This window comes from Anabas testudineus, chromosome 19 (genome assembly GCF_900324465.2).
Source record: "Anabas testudineus chromosome 19, fAnaTes1.2, whole genome shotgun sequence".
Classification (NCBI taxonomy): domain Eukaryota; kingdom Metazoa; phylum Chordata; class Actinopteri; order Anabantiformes; family Anabantidae; genus Anabas; species Anabas testudineus.
In genome coordinates this window covers 1,652,828-1,678,984 of record NC_046628.1, presented here as the reverse complement: position 1 = coordinate 1,678,984, position 26,157 = coordinate 1,652,828, and the positions used below count along the sequence as shown (strand labels likewise).

General features: G+C 40.1%; 1 protein-coding gene across 1 annotated transcript in view; it reads right to left on the bottom strand.

Moving 5' to 3' along the window:
• The window catches only part of LOC113156725 (rho GTPase-activating protein 23-like), a 33,095-nt gene extending 11,330 nt beyond the window's left edge, over positions 1-21,765 (bottom strand). The window contains 8 exon segments of the mRNA XM_026351993.1: positions 768-2,190; positions 2,536-2,590; positions 2,677-2,755; positions 3,147-3,239; positions 3,554-3,584; positions 3,916-4,011; positions 4,013-4,108; positions 21,574-21,765. Of these exon segments, the coding sequence (XP_026207778.1) occupies positions 768-2,190; positions 2,536-2,590; positions 2,677-2,755; positions 3,147-3,239; positions 3,554-3,584; positions 3,916-4,011; positions 4,013-4,108; positions 21,574-21,627 (1,927 nt within the window). The 5' untranslated portion in view covers positions 21,628-21,765.
• Positions 21,766-26,157: the final 4,392 nt, after the last annotated feature.

Below are 26,157 nucleotides of genomic sequence, written 5' to 3'. Positions count from 1 at the left end.
TCTGCTAGTAAAAATTAGCTAATGTTTCTGTCAGTCCTGTCCTGTTGCTTTGTTGTGCGCAGTGTTCTTTACTTCATGGAACAGTTACTCTACAGTCATCATAAATTATTGTATGAATATGGAGAGCAGAAACTAGTTTAGAATTTTACATTTGCAAAAGTTTACAAAAGTTTACATTACAACAGGCTGATGTTCCATTTAATCTGTGCTGGGTTATAGCTACAAGGCCTATTTCTCCCACAATACTCCCCAGCTTTCTCACATGGTTTCAGTCTGCAGTGGCATTAGCTTGTCAAGTTGACATTGATTGAACTGAGATTATTTGTCACCAGTGCAACTCTGCCTCTGAGAAATGTTTGCAGAACAAGAACAAACACAGGGTAAAGGTTAAAAAACAGACCAGAATTTTTAACACAACAAAGTTTGCAAAACTAAATGTGCTGAGGGCACAAGTAATATGTGTGTGTATATATAAGAAGTACACTGACAAGTAAACATAAGGCTCACATAAATTATTAAATACAGAAAAGCTCTGTAGCAACAGACATAGTAACTATTGAAAATATACTAATATGTGTCTGTTAATGACTACAAATGCCATAAAATTTGTTTGCCTGCAACAGTATAATCAAATTTCATAAACACAGATTTAAACATGAATTATACACCACTTGTGTAATAAAATTAAAAGTTGGTGAAAATACACTTTTACTGCATTATTGAGGTAGCTGTATAGAGTCAGTTGCTACAGAGAAAAGATCACTAACCTATGAAGGGGATAGAGGACAGGGAATCATATGCATGCTCTGCCAGGCTACCATTGGTCCTACGGGTGGGGCCGGGCCCCACAGAAACAGGAGAGGTGGTCCCTGGGGAAGTTGTCAACCCTGGGGGCTCAGGCGATTCCACAGGTGTGGTGTAATGTGGATGTCGAAGAGCCTGAATAGGGGTCCGGCGGCCTAAGGGAGGCTTCTGCCTTAGGACAACCTCTTGATTCATGGATGTGACCTCCCTGTTTTCACCCAGCTGAACTCTCTCTTCCTCTGACGCAGACAGGGCAGGTGTGGACTGGGGCCTGGGTACCACTCCCCCGTCATTGTCTGCAGGACTGCCCCTGCTGGGGCTTCTGTTGAGGTAGGGGCCACCATAGCCTGGCTCTCGGAAGGAGTGGGCTTGTTGCATGAGGTGGCCAGCTTTGCGGGAGAAGGAGGGACTGTAGCTTTTGTAGCCCATTGGCTCTTCCTCTTTTACCCGCCGTGTTTGGGGTTCAGCTACCTGCTGTCCTGACTGCCTGATGCTGGGAGGCACAGTGGAGGAGGCTGTGATGGTGGAGGTCATTGTTTGGTGCCGCTGGCCTCCTGAGGCTTTCTGGTCTTTCTCTTTGCTCAATTTGGTCATTTGAGGGCTTTGTGAAGTGTGTTCATAGCGTGGTGAGACAAGTGCAGAGGCTTGGGCCAGGGTTTCCACAGAGCGCCCATAGTTGTGCTCATACTCAGCATAAGCTGCCAGCAAGCTCTCTGAGCATGACCTGCTTCCTGGTCCTGATACACCACCCCAGCCTCCTAGCCAATAGGAATCATGGGAAGCAGCAGCTGCCTGGTGGTGGTGTATTAGGGTTTCTCTTCTGCGTTGTTCTGCGGAGGTTGTGGATATAGTAGGTCTGGGGCCAAGCGCCAACCCCAGCCCCAGCTCTGCTAAACGATCCTGAGAAATACTGCGGTCGCGAGGAGACATACGCTCTGCAGCCTCAGCCTGGCTATAGTACCAGTCTGAAAGAGCTCGGTGGCAGAGGGTATCGGCATGACTGCGGGCAGATGCCTGCAGGCTGCTCTTCCTTGGTGGAGGCAAGGTAGCAGAAGCGATGGCAGCATTGTGGTTAGCAAAGTGAAAGTCCAGTGCAGTGATAGCTGAAGAGGACCGGCCACGGTGCCACCCAGATGGGGCAAAGTGACCACTGGAATCTTCAGAAGTGGGGTGAGAGGCTGCAGGGAGGCGGTTGTCCAGAGGTGTGATGGTGGGACTGGGTCGGCACTGCCAGTTGTCAAGGGGAGTCTGGAGGTCGTGGCTAGGCTGGTGGGCTGTGGAACTGGGCTTGGTTGAAGAGTAACAGAGTGGTGGAGGCTCAGGGAGATTCTGGGCCTCACCTGAATATGGCTCATTGCCTTTTAGGTAAGCATCCTGGGAGTACGCCTGAAGACAGGGGCATTATGGTTAGAGAATGATGTGAAACAAAACAGAGTGAAAAATCAAAGATGAAGGAACAGCTAGGGCAGAGTGAGGCAGTGTCCACATGCAGCTATACATCTTGCTTTTTATTTTCAAAAAGCTTTATCCTTATTGTAAAACCATCACTTAAACTACTTAAGCTAACATTTTCATATATTCATCTTAGCATGTTTACCCAAATGATTGTTTTTAATTCCAATGAGCTCTCTGCGGGATTTTGTCCATCTAGCTAGCTAACTACTTAGTAAGGAATTAAGGTAAATAGAAGGAAAGAGGAGAAAATAGAAGATGGATAATACTCACACTTACCAACTGCAACACATCCTCATCTTTTGGCATGATAGATAGCTCCAGAATGTTTTCACTACAAAAGACCAGCATTTATGGAGTAAACAAATAACAGGTCGTATGTGAAGATAAAGAGGAATTTATAATTGCTTAGTCTCTCACCTGTTTTGGATGAGCGCAATCACCTGAGAGTAAGTCTTCCCCAGAATGCTTTCCCCATTCACCTTCACCAGCCTGTCCCCTGGATTGCACATGCACACATACACACACACAAATTGAGAGGGTGTAATACTTTATGTGTAAACTGTAAGGAAGGTTTGGTTTTAAATGTGAAGGTGCACGTCCATTGACAAAGACTTTATAGTTTACTGCTTTACTGTTTACTGCAATGCTCTGTTTGGTTTGATGAGAGCTTTCAGCTACTATCTGTCTGCTGCCTTATTATTTGCGATTCAGCATGAAAAAAACAAAACAATGATCAGGTGGTTAGGTCTTATATTTGACTTTGTTTTATTGAACTATGCAATGCACAGCACACTGATTTTACTGTTAGTCTGTCTACTGTACCTGCCAAATTTCCTGCCTGCATGTGTGTGTGTGTGTGTGTGTTTGTGTGTTTGCGTGCACACTACCTGTACACAGTCCAGCTTGTTGGGCAGGGCCATTTTCTTTGACACTCTTCACAAAGATGGTATCCATTGGCTCCAGATGAGCCTGTTGACAACCTGCTTTAACACACAGAGAGTCAAGAAAATCTGCAAAACTCTAGAGTGGAAATATCAACAAAACCTAAAGAGCAGAATCAGCTCAAGCTACACATGAAAAGAGAAAGTAACACTCACACACACATTCTCAGAGTGTGTGTGTGTTATAGAAGAGATAATATTAAATAAAAGAGACTCTGATTAGTTCCAGCAGCATAAGATTGATGTAATCATTATTATTATTATTATTATTATCATCATATAAAATCAGAGCCTGGGAGACTGAACATTTGCTGTGTCTGGCTAATAAAGTCAGAAAAACATGAAAGAATCACCTTTTCCAAGTTCATTTCCATTCTCTTCATCCTGTGGGACAAACACAGAATGAGCATTAAAGGTGAAGAGAGCCAGAAGGGGGCGCTGCTCAGCTCACATTCAACACAGACCAAGACACTAGCTGACTGCTGCCTGACTGATTTACACTGTGAATGAAACTCTGTCTGTCATACTTATTCCTGTTATTTTGTTCATGTATCTACCTGCTTAAATCTGGCAGACTCATAAACGAACTGTAAGAAGATCAACCTGGTAAGGTAAAATGTAAAAAGACAGAATTCCATGTGGACATAGACTGAGACATAGTCTGACTGTGTTTTGAACACATAAGGCTCCATGCAGCAGAGAGCAGCCCACTCACCTTGATGCTGTGAAGGGAAGACTCTGGTGGATAGACGATGAAGTGGCGCAGTGTGAAGCCAAATCCTTGTGAATTCTTCTGCAGGAAAATAGTCCGCAGGCCCCCGCCATGAAACACCCTCCACCTCACCCAATGACAACGGCAGACGCCTATTCTCATTGGACGACACCATTCCATCTCTCCGCCCTTTAGCCTATAGAGAAAATAAGATGAAAGAGATGTTTTAATCAGAAATGCTTCCTTTTCCTCCTGAATGAAACAAATACTGATACAACTCATCATGTACAGTACACCTACAGTATATTCAAAACTAAGTATATTGAATCTGTGCATGCAACTGCATGCAATTCATTCATAGTTTAATAGACTGAACTGAAGTGTGAGTGGGCGGATGTGGTCCATTCACTGTGGTCTCTGCCCAGATCCAAGCAGAGCAGAATTCTACCAATGCCAGGAATTTCTCCAATACTTCCTCTCTTCAAAGAGGAAACTCTATTTTAAAAAGCTAACTCTAACCTATAATCACATTTATCACCTCCTGCCAACAATGACAGAGTTAAAAATATATAACATCTATAAATATCAGATAGGGAACAATTGGAACTTATAAGGGCTCATAAACACAGAGGTGGAAAAACTGAGGAACAATAGACAAAGGGAGCCCACACCTTGAGTGTGTGACTAAAAACATCCCCTGATACCTGTATGGTCCAGCAGGTATACACAGTGGACTAGATTTAGATTTTACAGTGGAGTCCCTGAATGCTGAATGATGCTGACCTTTATAAGAAGATACATTACAGCTTAGCCACGCCTGGAAACAATATTTTTAACAGGATACTGTACCTGATAGGATGACAGCAGGATAACAACATAGATCTTGACAGTCTGATCTTGATTATAGTTTGGGCCAAACAATTCATATGGACAGAATCTTATTCACGTGATGTTCTCTATTGTCTATGGTCAGAAAATGGTGAGATCTGCTGGGCAAATCCTTGGCAGTGCTTTTGTGTTAGAATACAAGTTTTTTTTAGTGAATTAAGCTAGTTTTATGAAAAACATTTAGATTCTGTTCCCCTTTTTTAAAAAAACACTATACCAGATTTGGAGGAAAAGCCTGTGACATATCTGATATATATATGGGTCAGAATAGGGGTACAGTAATTGGTCCGCAAATGTAATTATCAACTAGTTGGGTCTGACCATACACTGTAGAGATGCTGACTTTCCTCCATTTCAATACAATATTGTGATTTACATAACCTAATAGCAACAGGATGTATCTCATGCTCTACAGTAAAAGACACATGATATCCTGCTCGGAGTTTGCCAAAATGCACCTAAAGAACTCTAAGACCCTGAGAAACAAAATTCTCTGGTTTGATGAAACAAAGACTGAACTCTTTGTTCTCAATACCATCCCTACAGTGAAGAATGGTTGCTGCAGCATGAGGTTTTTTAGATGTAGGAATTGGGAGTCAGAACCTTAGGAAAGATGAATGCAGCAATGAATAGAGACATCCTTGGGGAAAACCTGTACCAGACCGCTCTGGACCTCACACTGGCGTGACGGTTCATCTTTCAACAGGACAATGACCATAAGCACACAGCCAAGATAATAAAGGAATGGCTACAGGATAAACTCTGTGAATGTCCCCGAGTGATCCAGCCAGAGAGAGTGAGAGAGATCTGAAAATGGCTGTGCACTGACGCTCCCCATCCAACCTGATGGACCTTTAGAAGTATTGCAAAAAAGAATGAGAGAAACCGCCCAAAAATAGGTGTTAAGCTTGTAGCATCATACTCAAAAAGACTTGGGGCTGTAATTGGTGCTAAAAGTGCTTCAACAAAGTACTGAGTTTGCTGTGAATACGAATGTATATGTGATTATTATTTTTTTTAATTTATATTAAATTTGCAAAGATTTCAAACAAACTTCTTTCACGTCATTATGAGGCATTGTTTGTACAGTTTTGAGGAAAATAATAAATTTAATCCATTTCCTTTTCACTTTGTTTTTCTACTTCACTCTCATCTAAGCTGGCATCTCCCAACTTCTGAATGACTGAGTACACCTAATTAGCAGCTTTTTCCACAATGGGTCAATACTACCTGGAGTGTAACATCTCTAACAAGTAAATTAAGTAAAACTATAAGTTACAAGGTGCTAAAATGATATGGTGTGATAATTCAGCACTGTGACTCTAAAGTCGTATTACTACATTATGAAGAAGAAGGAAAAAGTACAGACACACACCACATGATAAAACACAAAACTGGTCCCAAAAACAACAGGAAGTTAGTTTCTTGGATGGCCGTGCCCTTTGGAGGTGTGATTTGGGGAAACCTTCGCCTCTAAGAATAGTTTCAAGGAGAGCAGGGAGGAGACGCACACTTTCCACAGAAGGAAGCCAGGCAGTTTTGATTCATTTTTCAATTACATGTTCAGACAAATAACAATAGGTCATAAAAACGTGACAGGCAGTGTTTTTTTTTTTTTATCAAAGCCACACAGTGAAAGGACAACACTGTTAATATTTCAAATTCAAACACATTTTTATTATGATGTTATTAATGATGTAATCAGGGTAAGGGATTAGGGAAACTGATTTCCAGAAGGAACGCTGATTACTCTCAATAGGCTTTCAGCTAGAGCGCATGTGTATAATGCAGGGCTGCTGACACTCACCCCTCTACTACTATCAGCTGAAAAGTGCGGTTGGATGAAAGGAGAGATCATTATACGGAGCGACACTCACCCCTTACCCTTCCATCCTCCTAGAGACTAAAATGTCAACATGCCAATGCTAGAGTGAGTTTTCTATAATAGTGGAAATTATTTTTTTCCTTCTATGCTAAGCCAGATGTCTTAATGTTAGTATGTACATTAACATTCTCTACGGACTCAAATACAGCTCATTAGGTACCTAACTTGATTTACTTATTCATGTCTGCTACACTAGTCATTTGATGACGTGACATTGTCCATATTGTTGGGTATTCAATTATTTTGTAGTTGTACTCATCTGACATTCAAATCACAGCAGAATGAGCTGCACTGAGAGACAAAGAGTGACACAATGCAAAAGGACACCAATCCAAACTGCATACACAAATCAGATAATGCAAACTGACAGATACTCACACACAAAGTGTATACTAGAAGCTGAGCTCTACCAGCATACAGAGACTAAAAGCATTGTGTGTTGGAAACACAGTGAGTCTTGACATTTATCTGACGATGTACAGTATAAGCACAACCACATACACCCACTTCAACATACACAAAATCTTTTTATAAAACCACATTTCTGTGCATGGTTGGAGTATGAGCTTCATCTCCCTCCTTCTCTACAAGTCAACAGGCCCCCACAGTGCTACATTACGTAACACCAAGGAGGCACAGAGACATGGCATAACACACAGACACACTCAAATACAAAATAATGTGCTGAATCTTCCTCTAAACTGTAGGTGATGACAGGCTTGTAGCAGCCACTCCACTCTGCAGCCTCTGTCCTGGCAGGTTAAATTCACCCACACAGTCAAAAAAGGCAAGAGTTTTTTTTTCCTTCTCAGATCATTGACATGCACTGATCAGAGCAGACAAGAAACGTTAAAGCATACCCTGTCAATACACACACCAAATCACAGAGAGGATGAGAATCCTTGACACCATGATAATCGATAATATAAGCATATATTTTTCAGTTCTCACAGAAGGTTCTCACAGCCTCTGGCCACCTCTACCCATATTTTCAACAATTCAAATTAACCATAACACTATTTCACCTGGTATCTTTCAGCTTCTGATAGACTAAACACACCTGATCCAGGCAATCAGCAATGAGTAGGGCAGAGATAGCTGGAAAACAAACAGGACAGGGGGGCCTGAGGATTGGTTTTTTAATTTTATAAGGCCACAATGTTAAATGTGTGTGATATTTAGCATGTTGTGGTGTTCAGTAAAAGGTTCAGTAATTACAATGATTTAAGACATTTGGTAATGAAATCTTTACCTTGTGTACTTAACGAATTAAAAGCCTTTTTTTCTGTTAGAGTTTGACAAGTCACAAAGAGCAAAATACTGGAACAGTATACTACCAAAACAAGAAAACTGTAAATTTTGTCAGCCCAGAATATCATATTTCTTTCTTACCCCCGATAATCGATGGCGCTGTATGAGCCTCCAGGAGCCCTTTCTTCTTGGTGAAGCAATGGGGGTCAATCGGGGTGAGGTACGAGGTGAAACACCTCGTAACACTGCCAGCCAGATACAGCGAGGTTCTGCATCACTACAGTCCACACCGACAGAACACTGAAATTGCCACTCATGGCCTGATGGAGCTGGTGCAACACCCGACACCCTCAGCATAGCATATCCACATTCGTACGCTCTTATACTGCCTGTACAGGGAACCCACCCTAACTCAACCCCAGGGTTGACAAAGTTTGGACTTATTCAGTCATTAAAAACCTGTCGACAGAACACTACTCCAGTGTCACAATCAGCAGGATGCAGAACAAGTTTTCAGTCTGTTGATTTGTAATCCTTGGGCTTCATTGTTTATGTGTATCTTCCTTAAGGCAACTCATAAGTTTATGTTTTATAGTATCAAAAAATGATGACCAAGCCATGATGATTTCAGAAATGCCAAGAAAAAGCATTTCCCACTCGATAGTCCTGTTCAGTCCACTTTTATATCACCTTTTCTTAAGCTACTCCTAATTTGTTACCAATCTGGGTTTGCTTTGAAACTTAAGCCAAATTTCTATGACCAAAACAACCATTCAACAAATCTCAATCTCATCTTGCCTTCTCTCACATTTGATTTAGCCTGTTTCACGACTTTAGATAAATGTAGCTCTGATAGCATCCTTGCATTTTGAAAGTGAAATAGCATCAGTCCCAGAGTTTAGTGGCAGGACTGGTAGCCCTCTCCAATTTCAACTAGTCCTCTTCAAAGCTTTCAAAATAGCATTGTCCCCATGTCCAAAAAAGCACAACCATTTCACTGAAGTAGTGGTTTGTTGCTGCCATGCTATTTGGCTTAAATTTAAGGCTTGTCTCTGTATTTTGGAAACAAATCCATCACGAGCCACTTGAATTCTGTTCCGAGACCAGATTTTAGCAATGGAAACAATCCCACGCTGCTGCTAAAAGATCCAAAGTGTCCCCCTCCATTCTGGCACTATAGTGCAGCATTGGCTGCGCCTGAATATCTTTATTGCTGTCTAAGTATAGTCCTCTCTCCTCTCAACCCTGCCATGCCTCTCTCTCTATTCATTCTCTCTCTTTCCCTTAGGTCTAATTTGCTGACATCCCCATGCTCTCTCTCTCTCTCTCTTTTGCACTCGCTCAGTCACATTCCTCCCATCCTTTAGTCCAGCCCATTGGTCGAGAATAGAGCAATGTTACTCTCTCTCTTTCTGTGTTGGGTCTCCCTGTCTCCTCTATTTAGACTCACAACCTGGTGGCTGATGCTACTATTGGTGTTCAAGGTACACTATAAATTATATGAGTACATATACTATAACATTTGTATAATATATATCCAAAAAAGAGAGAAAACACATGCTAGCCTGGCTTTCTCCAATGTTTTCACCTGTAAAGATCATGTCATCATCAAACAAACATGATGCAACATAACGATAATTAGGGCTGTCCCCATATCATGATCATTTGGAGTCAACTCTTGTCATGTGTTTATGGCTTATTGGTTTATGTCTTTATTTACAAAATTACACTTTACCTATAAAAGTCAGAAAAACATCACCCTTTGTCCACCCAGTTTGAGTCAGTTCAGCTTAACAAGAGAGTAGTGTTGTTATGTAGAGAAGTTGTGGACAGATCTACATATCACAACAATAACACCACCTGGCAGTGTTAAGGTTTTGGTCCTGATTGGTGTACTCATGATTGATGCTAAATGTCTATTTTTTTACAGCATTTTTTTTATCAACTTGTGTTTGAGTTGCAACATGACTGTAGCAGAAATACATAATAGCATGCATATGAAAAACTATTTAATTCAAAATGTTAACACTAACAAAACACTAAATTTGGACCACTAAAAGTGTTTTGTTAGACAAAAAGTCTGCAGGTAGAAGAACCAGTACTAAAATACAGAGCTTACCAAACTAACAAGATAACAACCACTGAGCCTACTGTTCGATCTGAATGACTGTGGTGATTCCCCAAAACCTGCGGTTATACAAGCAATATATACAGGAAATGCCATAGGCAGCAGTTTTGTATGAGAGCTGGTATCTGCATCAGTTTAGTCAAGTAAACAGGTTTGTATGGACTCACTTGCAGCACTCCTTAAGGGTAAACCTTGTCACACTGCACTAGAGTGAGTTTGTAAAGCCACAGTGCTTCCATTTATATGGTTGGCTTGGTAGATGGCCTGGTTCACTAGTTGTATTGCTGATTTTATTGTCAGCACTGAGTTATCACTGCAGCAAACAGAAGTTGTGCTTCTCTGCTTCATGCTCTGATTCCACCACCTTAGTACTAAATGTGTTTAATTTATCTATCAGTGTGGAGTGAACTACTGAGTATTTATAGGGAATAGAGAATGTGTAAATGAAGGAGTAATTTAAGACAACCATGGAGATAACCATGTCTGTTTGTGTTTCATTAAATATTCAAAAAACTTTAGTACATAGTTATAGTATTAAATTTATATTTATTTTTTATTTTTTGACTGTGTCTGATTCTAATAGTTTCAAATAAGTGATAGTGACTGAGACTGTGAAAAATGAGTATAACCATGCTGTCAACTACAATATACTATGTTGTGCTTCTTGAAAAACTGCAAACTCCAGACTGTGTGCACGTGTCCATTCTCCTCTAGCCCTCCACAACAGCTCTAGCTTTGCTGTCAGCCCTTCGGCCCTCTATTCATTGACAACTGGGAGCAGTTAAAATGACACAGTAAGAGAAAGGAAGAATGAAGATAAAGAGGAAAAGTGGGATGGAGAGACACTAAAAGAGGCTGACATCCATGCAAACATCATCTACTGCATCTCTAATCTCCTGTCCTCCTCTGGCCTTTCCTTTTCTCATTTGTTCTAACTCTGTCTCTCTTTTCTCATACTTATTTATTTCATATTATTCACCTTTTCATTCTGTATATTACAGGTGTTAATCTAAACCCACCAAAGGTTATTCTGCCTGGAACAACAAATTCTTGTTTCTAGCATTACTGTGCATGCCGCTCCATCCAGCAACTGTCAGTTTTAGAAAAAGAACTGATCAGTACACTTTTGACGGGGTTTTCTTGACTGTGAGGACTCAAGCCAGAACAAAAATAACATAATGTGAGTCAGAAGAGAATATGCATCTGTTCTGCCCTCATTCTTTTTGCCTCGAGTATGAGAGCAGCGAACCACATGATGTCTGTGAGGAGGGATGCTTCTTTCTGAATCTCTAGCCTGTTCACTTCATGGTATAAGAATACAGACCTTGTACCAAAACACAAAACTTATTTAATTAAATAAAAGTATCAGTTCTATTTATTAATCAGTGGTTCAACACTGGAGAGAAAGATTTACTGAACCAACTAAACAGAATTAATTAAATCTGTTATATATAACATTTAATCATGTTAAAGAAGGTATGCGAAGGAAAACAGCAGGTGATGGAAATACAAAAACAGAACCTAGGCAGCAAAATATGATCCTGCCTCAAGGAAGAGCACTGAGCATTGCACCTGATCCTGGTCAAAATCGTCTTAATGTCCGCATGAAACTTCATAGTACTGGAAAGGCAGACATATACACTATATCACCAAGGAGATGAACAGGAACAGACACTAACCCATGAAGCCTGCTTTATTATTATTATTATTAAGTCTTTACACTATGCACTATACAAAAAAAAAAAAATCATTAAATTGAACTGAAATCGAATTATAGATAATTCACAAATCCCAATTCCTTAAGTATTATATCTTAAGTTCAAGACAATGTACTGTTAAAAATATATTTAAAGCACGGTGTTTGCAAAGTCAGTGTTTAATTGTATTTATAATTGTGAAAGTTAGTTAGGTAAAAGGTATATTAAGGTTTAGCATCTTTTTGAAGAAGAATATAAGCATGATGATGACATTGATTGTATTATAGATCCTTCTGACAAAAACCTTCCCTTTGTACACCTGCTTATTTATGAAGCACTCCATGGCCACTATAGTGGTATAATAAACTCTGGTGGCTTGAACTCCATAGTAACACCATTCCTCTTCTCTTATGCCAGGCCATTCCTGCCACCAAGGCAGAATAAGACAGCACAGAATTTACGTGACATGCAGGGCTGAGAGATCTATATTGTCCAAAATAACCATGATGATGATTTTTTTTTTTAAATCAAGCAGCCCTATACCCTTTAACCCCAACACTTGAAACCTCCTGTAGCATTTTATGCAGAAAGCAAGGTGGAACCACTGTGCAGAGTTGTGCAACAATCCTGTTCTTTTGTTATTACAACTCGTGATTTTTAATTTAATTAATTTCTAATTCTTGAAATAACTGCAGGTCATGTTCTGGTTTCAGCTCTTCTTCGGATTGATTCTTTAAATATACTGATAGGAGAAGGAGCACTACTGCAAAGGCTTTCCATCAGTTACATGTTATCAAACACATAATTTGCCAAAAAGAACTAATCCTTACGGTACAGTATATGTGGTTTTCTGCATTTGTGTTCCTCCCCATTCTTTTCTAAATAAAATTCACCCACTTCAGTTGCATAAGCTGCAAACTTAGAAATGTTCTGCAGGGATCAAGTGAGTACTTAAGTCTAGAGAGGCAGTGAACAAGAGGATGAGTGGGAAGAAGAACAAAGCAGAGACCAATGTAAATAAAGATCTGTCAGCCAGAATCTCAGTCTAAAAGGAGAAGACACAGACAGAGAGAGTGAGATAGGGGGGAAAGACTCAACCAACAGCACGATCAGAGAGAGGAACATAGAGGGAACAAGATAATCCCTGTAGGACAAAGAGTCAAGACTAAATCACGTCACTGAGGCACAGTGAAGTGTAAAAACAGCCAAATGTGGTTTAAAAACCATGAAAGGTGAAAGTCAACAGAGAGAAGCAAAAAGAGACTAGCATTAATTGACTGAACTGACAGAAGAATCACAACTGCAAATTTGAGCACTTGCAGTTTCAAAAGTAATTTGTGTGCACACTAAGTGTAAGTACTTCTGCATCCCTGTAACTTGGATTAGTAATACCCACATTTATTAACTCTGTTTGTCAGCTTTAAACTGCACCCACATATCTGTAGCATCTACAAATAAATGTATTACTGTGCTGGATGTTGCGGATGTTGTATTATACTATATAATACTATTTTAATAATAGTATTAGTAGTAGTAGTTATATTAATTAACAATTTTTCCACATGTATTTATTCCCCTTTTACTATCAACACATCCAACGTAAAGACCAAATGGAACTGTAACTGAACAGTTTTAGAACAGTGTGATGTAACAAGAGGCTGTGATTACAGGTGCGATTTCAGCTTGTTTAATTGTGTTGACAATATTTGAGTGTATTTGAAGGGGGCATTTGTAACATCACCATAACAAATAATCCAATACTCACTCTCTTTAAGCTCAAGTTTGGTCTCCAGACCTCGTGCTTGGTAAATGCCTCACTACAGTATGACTATTAGTCAATCTCTTAACTATGTCTGCCAGTTAATGGACAGGGGCTATATAGAACCTTATCTTTGAGAACAGCTGCTTCCTGCTGGGAAAACAAGGTTTCTTTGTGAGTAATGCAGAATACAAAGTCAAAACAATCAGCTCGAAGAAGCTAGCATAACATAGATTACATAACATTCCTGTGGCAGATGCTTTTGTCCAACGCAACTTAAACTATGTTTTGAGTTCTGACCCAAGAGACAACATACCCAATCATCAATCGAAACATCATCACATTTGGCTCATTCATTCCAAGACATCTCATGTGAAACTACAATGACACCAGTTTTTTAGGAGAGTGACACAGAGAGAGGGAGAGGGAGAGAGACAAAGACAAGATAAATAGAGGGATAAAGAGGAGGCTGGAGCTGATGGCTCCAGTTAAAGCCACAAACACAGCAGTAGAGATGCTGAATAGAGACACTGGAGCCAGTGAGACACATCAGTGATCAATATTTTAAACCCTGATGCCATCTCCTCCTAAACTTTGCCATCCTCAAAAGACACTGTTAATGTCCATCAGTTCATTCTCTCATCCTGGAAATACACCAGGCTGCTTTCATTGTTCCTTTTTTGCGTTAACTTTAAATGAGAGTATGAATACAGAGGCTGTTGAAGTGAATACCACAAAGTCATCAGACAGAGAGAGAAGCACAGAAAGCAGTAGACATTGAGTTTCACTGATTCTACTTTACAGCCACAAGTGGGCAGCACTGCATTAAAGGAGACATTCAGTGGCAGAACTGAATTGCATTTACAATAGTCACACAGTGGAAAACACTCAGCACTGTTATTGTCTCCCACTGTTTTGGCCTCTGTCACAAACTGAAGTAAAATTTGAAACCATAATACAAAGTCAGGAAAGACAGGAATCTAAGATTTAACAACTTGTTATTATTGATCAAATCAGAAACACTGCAGCGGATTTATGTGTGGATATTACAAATGAAAGAGGCAAAACATTTGTGTGTTTCATCTATTGAGCATGACACCATAGTGCTGAAATGTCAAATACTTGATATCTAAGTGAATAACACATTAAGGCAGTGACCGAAATATGTTAATGTGAGTGTGATGAGATCAGATCAGAGGCATAAACAAGCAGATAAAAAGAGGACACATGCACACTGATAAATCAGAGAAAAGCTCACTAACTGACCTATTTTTAGTGAACTGTGAAAATCATTCCAAAGCTAAAAATAATTCATTTTTATTTGATTGTTTACATCTAAGACGAGGTCGGTCTACTCAACTGCTGTTCAGCAAATCAAGAGCCATTCAACTTTTCAGGTACTAGTGAGTTAGCCATTGTGCTTAGGTGATCCAGAGGCATCCTAAGATGTCATTTAGGGATTAGAAACAATCCAATTTTAGCTGCAGGCAACAGTTTTTGTCATGTCAATTTATTTAATCAATCTGCTGATGATTTTCTTGATTCATTTGTTGGCTGTTTGGTCTGCATGAAATAATGACATAAATTCCCCTAAACAATTTCACTGAACCTACATTTTGGATAATCTTTCTATAAAGTTGACAAAAAATGACACAATTAACAGTTAGTTAATGGATTAATTATTTGTTTCAGCCGTAGAGTCTATCTGAAGTCAATACAATAAAACATTTGTGATTTCTGTCTTGGTGATGAGTGGCACAATTTTGAAGTAACAAGATGCACCATTGTGGTGCTCTAAAAACAGAGCTGCCTGGTCGATTTGGCCCTGAGCAGACACTGTATCTGTATCTCACTGTTTACCATGACTGATCCTAGACCAGCCAGAGTAGATCTGTAGACCATTGTTCCCTATTAGACAGTAGCTCTGTGTGTCTGAAAAGGCAATGGGACAAAACACTTTGGGTGTTTGTGTGCTCAAAGAACGCAATGCAGTCAAAAAGGAAGGAAACAACGGCTGAAGATGTCACCTGACAGACTCATTGATAACAAGGCTCAGAAGAATTACTGTTCTTTACCACACACTAGTCTGACATACTCAAAGCTACTATTTGTAGCAAACAAATCAGGTAAAATAGATAAACATCATGTGCTATACACAAGACACAAAACGATTTTTGATGGAAGAACAACTTTTTTGTGACAAAAATCATCCACTGGTTCTATATTTCAGTCCAAGACTTTGAGCAAAAACGCTGAAATCAGAGGGATGTTTGCCACGCCCACTTCATTCACCATCATTTTCATTCCAAACCATTGTTTTTCTTGTCAAATCCTGTTGCATGCATTACCCACAATGAAGCTCAATCAATTGATTTAAGATTCAACTAGTCAACCTTAACGACTGTACGAACGTTATTTGTCACTACACTGACATGTGACCTATATACATGTTGTTGAAACCCTTTTCACCAGACAAGAAAATGTTGGCTGCCATCTCTAGAGACACAAAAAGCATCAAACATCAAAAAACTAGAGGCAACTGAGACTGACGACTGACAACATCCTCATGGTTGCAATAAGTTATTCACACTAGAGTCAAACTCCTGTTCTGTTTTGTTCATATACAGGAGGCTTGTTAGAGAATAAGATGAATGCAGAAAAATATGGGACAATCCTGGAGAACAATCTTAATCAGTCGCCAAAACAACTACGGCTTGGGAGAAGGGTTGTATTCCAGCAAGACAATGATCCGAAGCATACAGCAAAAGCTACACACAACAAGGTGAATGTTGAAGTGTCAGAGTCAAAGCCCAGACCTCAATCCAATAGAGAATTTGTGAGTGGGCTTGAAAAGGGCTGTTCACACCAGAACAAGCTTGAGCAGTTTTGTAAAGAAGAATGAAATAAAATTCCAGTGTCCAGATGTGCAAACCTAATTAAGACCTATCCACACAGACTCCATGCTGTGATTGCACCCAAAGGTGCATCTACTAAATACTGACCCGAGGGGATAAATATTAATGCAAACACTGGTTTCACCGTACATATTTTTATTTAATTGACATTACTTTGTAGAAACCTGTTTTCAATTTGACATTAAAACGTGTTTTTTTTTTACTTTTTTGTCAAGCTCGCCAACTTTTATTGACCATGTTTCTTCAAGAGAATAAATGCAGTTGTGTATTGTGTGTACTGTTTTCAGGCATAGAGACAGAATAAAGAGCCAGTTATGGGCAAATACTTTTCATGGTCCTTGTTTTGAATCTGGTTAGCTACATTAACTGCTCTGCCTTCCACTGACCTGGCAAGTTTTACACGCGCTCAGTCTATTTTCGGATTTCTGTGTTTTGTCCAGAAACACGTGGAAATGATGAAATCAGTGGGAGGCACGCTCCAGGCTTTGATGTTACTCGATTTTTCAACCAAGAGTTGCACTGCATTTCTCTATGTGCTTCTATAGCAGTGTCTTACACCCCTAACATAGGGGAGTTTTTAGTATCCTCTGCTATTCTTACACTAGTGAAATATAAATTTCTTTGTGTTGGAAGAGTAGACTTGAGTAATTTATATATTTATATGTGATATATTTATTTATTTGGCCTCCGTTCCCTAATTTCTTGTTTCCTTCTGTGAGTATTCATTTTAAATGCATTGCTTTCTTATGAAATCTCCCTATGATGTTTTATGTGTTATGAAATTCTACTTTTTGGTCTGTTTTCCATTAAATGTCTTTTCAGTTTCACCATAGTGGTTTACTGATGAAATCCTTTTATGTCATCTCTGTGAAAAAATTAGCAATTTCCCCACTTAAACTTCATTAAAGTTTTTTATTTATTTAAGTTCTGACCAAAAAAACATCAGGTTTATCTCACAATTTCACTGTTTCTTTTCTGAGTGCTGTAACTGTTTTAACCCACAGACATGAAGCCAGATGAGCATCTAATGCCTGTTAGACACCTCTGGGCCAGTTTCCCCACACTAGAGCCAATCAAAGCAATAAAGAGCAGATGAGCCACTGCTGGTCAAAAGCACTCATTAACAATAATGAATTGGCATTAGCACTAAAATACACATAACAATTGTACAGTAGGTATAATAATATTCATTGTCCTAAATAGATTAACCATATTCAATTTTTAAATATATATCTATATGAAGTAACCTCATCATTTGACATACTGTATTGCTACAGGATGCAGTTGTGTGCGTGAGTAAAAACAAGTTTCTGCTGACTGAAGAAGCCGCTTAGACGAGTGGTAAAGCATTTCTGCTTAACAAGCGAACATTTGAGGACATTTGCTAAGCTAATTTTATTACAGTACTGAACAGTCTTTTATTTCCTACATTTGCTAACATAATGCAGCATTTGTTACAGTAGGTTGAAAGGTGTGCCATCATGATGTGTGGGGCTATGCTTGAATATCTTGAAGAAAAATACTTAATTATTTCTAATATAGACTAAATATACATTCTTTCTCAGTATGTCAGGCAAGAATAGAGAAGTGAGGTCAGGTGAGTCATTAAAAATCAGCTCACGGTGGTACCTGATCCCAGCAAAGCATGGAAACAGCTGGGTGCCTACATTTGGCCAGCTCTCCCCTCTGAGAGATCCAGCTGGAGTTTTCTGATTGAAAGTAATGGGAGCATGAGTACAGCCAACCACATATGCACACGCACACACAAAGATACACAAAAATAAGGGATGGGCAGACACCAAGTGATAGGATCCAATGTCTCCTAAGCGCCCATAGATATTATTTTATTTTATTTTTCTGTTTTTATTCAGTCTCATCAATCTCACTGAATCTGGAAGTTGAGTCAGCTTCATCAGACTGATGAAGCTACTTGGATGAGTAGCGAAACATTTCAACCTAACAAGAAGCCAAACTGAACTTCCATATAACTTCCCCTGGACGACTGAGAATCTTCATCGACACAATCTCACTGAATGTTCTCTGCTTTTGTTTCTTTTCTTTCTCATCTGACAATGTAATCACCAAACCTCTGACACATTCTGAAGCAGCCCACCTGTCGGAAGAAGAATGGTCCAGTGTGTGGTTAATAATCCCCACCCCCTTCTCTCTCACGCACACACCTCGAATTTAGGTGGGAACCACGAGCTATCAGAACATGAAATAGGCCTGGCCTCATGTTCGACCTTTCAACCTTGACCCACACACTTTCTACCTACATCATTCCTCTTATTCACAAACACACACATAATGTACACACAGCTTAACAGAGCTCCATTGTCACCCATTTCATAGCAAGTCTTAGTCTGTTTACCCCCCCCCCCCCCCGTGCCCCCCACACAAATACCCCCCACCCCCCCAAATTCCTCCCTGCCATACAGTCCAGAGCCAAGCCTCTCATTCCTAAGTCTGAAAAAACACACAGCACAACAATGACCATCTGCAGTGAGCTATGTGCTCCCTGTCACTCCTGAGCAGCCCCCTCCTTCTAACAATCACACTCTCACACACACACACACTCATGCACGCATTCCGCCTAATGCAAGGGGAGTACGCACTTGTTAGAACTAGGACACTTCATCATTTTAATTAGGAAAGTCACTTAGTGATATTGCAGTTTCACTGTGCATTTCTTTACTCCTGACAGTGTTGAACCTTTCCCATCAGGACATACACACAACCAGACCAATCTAACAATTATGCATATCCTGTGCACAGAGTTGGAGCCCAACATGCCCTAACACAGACAAAAACAATCACATTAAAACCATATAATTAATCTAATTCTAATATCTTTATGAGTGAGAACATGTATACTCCACACCAACAATTACCAGATATCAGTAAGTATGTATTCATATATGATATGTCTAAATTATTTTCTATATAAGCTATGCAACCTGTAAATTGAATCATCTTATCCTCTCTTTTCCATTTGAACTGCTACAAATTATGTGTGAACGTTCACTGAGCTTATTAGAGTCTATGCATTGGCACAGATGCTTATTACATCTTTACCACCTGTGTGGTTGCTGACAGGTTGGTGACCATGAAGTAAGACCCTGCTTTGTAGGAATCTGTAGCGTAAGGTACAGTAACAGGTCAACCAAGGGCAAGTCCATACAGGCTGGCATTGTTTCTACATAACGAAAAAAGTTAAAAATTCTCAATGGAAGATGTATGAAAGCAATGAAAACGTCTTTGCAGTCCCAAAAAGCTCTGAACCATTTGCTCATGTGATCACATAAAGGAAAACTCATTACCCTTAACTGCAGACTAAGGGCAAACACTAGAGGCCTGGTGTAGGACATATAAGGCAAGAGGAGCCTGCTCTACTGAACACACAGAATCTCATAGAGATAGGGATAGTAGTGTGGGTACTGTAGGCACAGACAACCCATACTAAAATATTGTTTTAATTGTCATGACTAGTGTAATGAGGAAACATCTACATCAGAATAACATATCAATTTCATAATTTTCGAATTTTCGATCTGAACCCATGAAAACTCACAGTTGCTTTTACAGTATTTATCTTACAAGTTTATTACTGATATTACTTCACTTTAGCAGTTGGTAAAATCATTCTGGCGGAAAATATTCAGCAGCTGGGGACTACCCAGAGTCATCACAGCGAGGTTGCCAGATTTGATACAATCACCATAACATCTAAGTTTTTTGTTTTATTTTTAACATAAGCGGAATAAGGTACGGGATAACCTGACAACTGGGCCAAGGGCATGTGGCATAAAAACTGGTGCTAAATCTATGCGCAAGTGATGACCATGATCCACTGCCACTACCTCCGGTAGCATGAAATACTGCCTCAATGTATACTTCTGTTTCTAGGATCTTTTGTCTCTATTTGTGACATTTACTGTGATTAGGGCTATATAAAAACTCACAGATCACAACATGAGTTTTTAATTCTCTGATCAGCAGTGTATGACCCATGGCCCTGATGCTAACTGGTCCATGACAAAACCCCACAGTACTAAACTGTGGATAGTATAAAAACCCACACAGTGATCTGAGAAGATAAGTCATATGCCCAGAGCAAAGTACAACATGCTGTGTGATGAGTTTAATCAAAGTGATGAGAGATGACAGGAAAAATGCCTGGTTAGTAATGAATTCCTCTGCACTGAGAGAAGACTACTGGCTACAAAGTGCCCTCTGTCATTGGCTGTGCATATGTGGGCTGCCATATGGAAATACATTCCAGTCCAATTTCTTATTGTCTTCTGCCCACCCACCCATACTTCACCGCTTGCAATTTGTAGGGTAGGGGGGTGGGTTCAAAACGGTCACAGCAAAAGTATGTGCTGCATTTCCCAATATCATGGAAAAATAAATAGGTTAGTTAAAGCATGCAGCATATGTAGTAATATCAGTGTGGATGATATCTCTGTGAACATGTTCGGGTGTTGGACAGCTTTGTGTTCTGCGGCTGGATGCAGCATTAGCATCACGTTTCTGCTCTAAAACTGTATCTAGTCATCACTTATTCATACACATTACATATTAACAATATGTGGTTAAACAGCCTGCAGCTCGCACTTTTGTGAGGAATCTGGCAAGTTGCACAGCAGACTGACAAGTCTTTATACTAGCAGGTATTCTTCTCTCTTCAGTCTGTATCCATGCACCTTGAAAGCGCTATAACAAACATAAGCCACCACCATAAACACAATCCCATGACGTGCGGAGCATGTTACTGCTGGACACCTTCATGACGTTATGCCTGCGTGACGTACAGCGACGTAAAGGGAGAGGAACATTACCTGACACTTGTTCTTTCAGGTATGAGAGTTGAAGAAGATAAACAAAAAAACTATTTACTATCCTACTAACTAACAGCAAAGAACAACTAAAACACGTCTGGGTTATTTGGTTTATGTAGAACGTCAAAGCTGAATAAAAGAAGTCGATGACGGGATTTTAAACGGTTTGAATCACAGACTAAACCAGGATACATTAATAAAACACTGGCATCTCCAATTTAAGTTAAGTTTAAATAAAACAACAACATAACACTACTCTGTGTCGTGACAGAGAAGAGTTATTCACTCTGGACTTACTTCAGTGTCTGAGTGAGGTGGAATTCCAACAAGGCAAAAAGCAACTCCATTCATTGGGTTCTCAGCGTCTGGTGTGTGTGTCAAACGACAAAAGAAACGATTTAAAGCCGCTCTGCTGTCAACATTGTTGATACTCGCTTTTTTCTGCCACGTCCTGCAGATGGTAGCGGCTCCAGGACAGTCTGAACGGTCCTCCTTCTCTCCCTCTCACCAGCGTCAACTGTCCCGCTAAGAGCTGCGTCATGCGCCATATTCAGGCAAGCTTGTACCGGAAGTTAGGCACGTTGGACATCGAAATAAGAGCGTCGAGCGGTTTAAATTTGGTTGTAGCACCCATTTAAACTGATAATTTATTAACATTAAAATAAAATAAAATACAAAAAAAAAAAAAATCTAAAACAACCAATAACGTAGCTTATATAAAATACAATTAATTTTGTATTAGTAATTTCTCCCACTTAATAATAAACCTTTATTTCTTAAGTCACGGGCGGAAGGGACGTGTTTGCTCCTGCGCACTTGATGAAGGTCCTGCTGGTGGAGCATCATCAGCTGGGCGCGAGCGACAAACACAACAAGAACGTGACGCCGAGGGCTCGGCGGGATGGGCGTGGCCTAAGAGAGGCGCCATTAGTTAGTGATGGAGCTCTGACGGGGTCCTGAAAATGTCTGACTGTGTTCTCGTGTGTACTCACTGTCTACTGTCAGCCTGCTTTGAGAGATGTTTTGCTGGCACTGCCTGCAGTGAAAGATTTCGTGGGTTATTTGATGAATGCCTGTTTGTGCTGTCTCTCTCTCAGAGCTGTGACGTCTGCTAGGCCCCCGTTGACAAATGAGGTCACTGAGTGAGATGTAGTGTACAGCTGAGGATCACTCCATCTGTACATTAACACCTGCACCTGCACTAAACCTGTCCGTGTGGCTGGATTGACCCTAACAGAGATAATAATAAAAAAAAAAAAACATAAGCTGCAGGACCCGTCTGACAAAAGGGAAGCATCGGAATGACCCGACACCATGTGCGCATGTGCGCATGCGCACATGGTGTCTATTACTAATATATTGCATGTTTAATCCTGAACAAAATACATTGCTCTTTAATTTTAACGCTTGTGATGTGCATGAAACTACTTATAGTAATGGTGCTAGCTTCATTAGATTAGATTTGGTCAGTAGCAGCAGCTAGAAGAGTTTAATCTGCAGTGGGACCACACAAATGATATGATTCATCATTAAAAACACTTACATTGGCTTTCATGTGAGGTATGGCTTGTTGGAAATTGGTTATAAACATAAATGCTCATGTTAAATAAATTAATAATTAACATAATAACATAATCAGTCCATCTTTGAGCTTCAGTCCTGAAATTAATCCAGCATCCACAAAAGCTTACATACATGCACATATATTACACCTCTCCATCAAAAACGAGTAAATCCACAGTTTGTAGGAGAGACGTCTGTGTGGGTCCATAAATTAGAAAGGCGAGCAGTGTCTGTGCTTTGTGCTCTGCTGCTGCTGTTTTGTGCACAATCTAGAATCAGATAAAAGTTCCAAACGGGCCAAAATGTGGATTTTGACACTTTAATTTAAATTCCATTATCTCTATCACTCATACTGATTAGGTTCACAGGGATTCTGGAACCAATCCCAGCTCTTGGGTTGGTGTCTTTGTGCGGTCACTCTAAATTGCCCATAGTTGTGAATGTGAGTGTGAATAGTTGTCCAGATACAGTACAGTGCACAGTGGTAGATTGGCAGCCTGTCCAGGGTGTATCCTGCCTCTTGCTTGGTTAAGCATATCCAGTACCATTTCATTAATCAATTATTATTTTTTGTACGGTAGGTTAGTGTGTGTGTGTGTGTGTGTGTGTGTGTGTGTGTGTGTGTGTGTGTGTGTGTGAGTGTGTGTACAGGCTGAGGATCAGTGGAGTGGGACACCGCCCCACTGTTAATGCTGGCCGACTGTGCCCTCGGCACAGAGGAAGGAACGCGAACAAACCTGTCCATTATATGCGCGCGCGCACACACACACACACACACACACACACACACACACACACACACACACACTGTCACTATGTGGAATCCCAGGGGATAAAGAGAAGAGAAAGAGAAGCTGAGACATAGTTATACACTCTCATACACCCTCTGCTGGCCATCCCCGCTCTCACAGACACATACTGTATACACACACACATCCTGTGAGTGTGACAGGTGCTGATCACCTTCTTGTGGAAATGAAAATGTTTCGTGAGAGATAACAGAATGAAAGATAAAACCAAAATCTACTTTTCTCTATCGTCACACCAGTGTGAGCTGAAATCAAAAAACAGGACAGTGTGTAATTTCTGATCAGTAAGATGATCAGAGGAGTAAAGAATAAATAAAAGTCACTGTTTCAATCACTCCTAAAAAAAATTTACAACACAAGATCATTTTCTTTTCTGCTTTCTTGCATTTCTTGCAATACACAGTCACACAGCACAGGACAGGATGACCTATCATCTGACAGCCAATATTATCTGACATCATGACATCAAACTGGGAAATTGTCACGGTTATCATCTGGAAGCTATGGTGTAAGCCTGTCACAAGCACCACTTACTAAAGCCACATTATTTTTTAAATATTTAAAGTCACAATTACAAAATAGGTTATTCATGATACAATTTACAATTTTTAAAACTGAATTTTGCTACGTACCCTTTTAATCCTAAATTGACAGCCACATCAGTACAGAAGAATTCATTAAAAGAAATCATTTTAAAAACTCATTAAATTAGTTTTGACTTGAATCCTTACATACTTTTCTTTTTATTATTTTGAGAATACCTGGTTCCCTGCTAGTCAAATAAAACTACAAGTGTGGATGAAGGTTTGGGGATTTATTGGAATAATCGTATCTGATCTGTCATCATCAAGAGATTAGCAGCTAGGGTCAATCCCAAAACATACATAAACAAAAGGTGTCTAACATTTTCTTATATCAAAACAAATCACAGTCGAGGTTATAGCAGCCCTTTGGATTTTATTCTAACACCCCTGTGCTCCCAATAACAACTAACCTAATTTAATGTGCCCATTGTGTTAGGAAAGTGGTGGTTTTTGGGATGTAGGAAAGAGGAGGGTGAGCTGTGTGTGCATATGTAGAGGCACTAATCTGGTCTTGTCCTGAAAAGAGTTTCATCCCCTCTGCATGGGGTCTGCGGAGACACAGTTTCTACCTCCCATCATCCCCCCAGTCGCTCTCCTCATGTACTCTGTGACCTCCCCCATGCCCCTCCACCTTCATTAACTCCCCGTCTTCTGTGCACTGTCTTTGCAGTCATAAATCTCCACACAATGTACAGTAAACGGTGTACTGACAGTATTCATCACTGGGAAATGTCAGTGTTCAAAACATTCAGCTAGCAGCCTCTCATTTTTAGTCAGTGCTGACAGTGCATTTAAACATAGTATGAGTTCTTCAAACAACATTAATTCTTTCAGTTAGGTAATGGTTAAAGTGCTATCCAGAGTGTCTGTGTGGTGTTGGTACAGATAATTAGTACCATGCCCTTACTTTTTTTTTAAAAATTCTACTTAATATGGAAATAAATGACAGAAACACTGGAATGAACTTTCCTATAAAGAAATAATGACATGCTGCTTAGTCCCTAGTATAAAGGAGAAAACATCTAGACTGTAATATCTGTGTCATGACACAAAAGCAACATTAAAAACAGGATAGAAACAATATTTCAATCTGTGGATATTTATGTATTAAAGTCATAATAGACATCTGTTTGTATCCTGTAGTGTTCTGTTATGCTGTGGCCCGGCAACACAAAGGCTGGTGTGTGTGACTCTGACTGTGTGTGTGTGTGTGTGCATGGATGTTGGGGGAGGGTGGGGGACACACCCATCTGTCTATTTTCTGCAGCACTGGGAGATGCACTAAACATCTAATCCATCTAATCCGCAGTGAAGCTATGCATAGAACATGCAGTGGTGCTGGAAGGCCACTAGAGGGCAGGTTGGCTGTTAGCTGCTGTTGAATGGAAGAGGAATGCTTTAACTCCCAAGAGGGATGAACCACCAAGAAAAAGGAAGTGCTTGGGTACAACTGATGGATGAAGAGTTACTTGAGGATATCATAGAGTAACTACATGTATGCACACACAGCTCCCCTGGGTGTGTGAGACAGCAAGGAGCTCAAGCTGCATGAGTGGTCAAGTCATGTCTGAACTTTTCTCCATGGATGGGCTGCCCCGGCCCAATCACATGTAAAGTTGTGATCGAATTAGAGCTGTGTGGCTTCAGAGAGAAACTCTACTTCACAGAAAGATCACCTCACATTAGCATCATCGCTTTCAGCCGCAGCACAACCTTGCGCTTTGCATGCTCTGTGGAGTTGAAAGCAAGTGACAAGTTTCACCAAAGTTCATTGAAGTTACACTGGGTGACAATTTTTAATCAGAATACTCAAAATGACAGAGTGGTGGATGACAGAAGTGTCATCCTTTGAAGGACACCCCAGCCACTGAACATGGGACATGTGCCATTTAAACCATTTGAGTGAGATTAATTTTAAAAAGCAC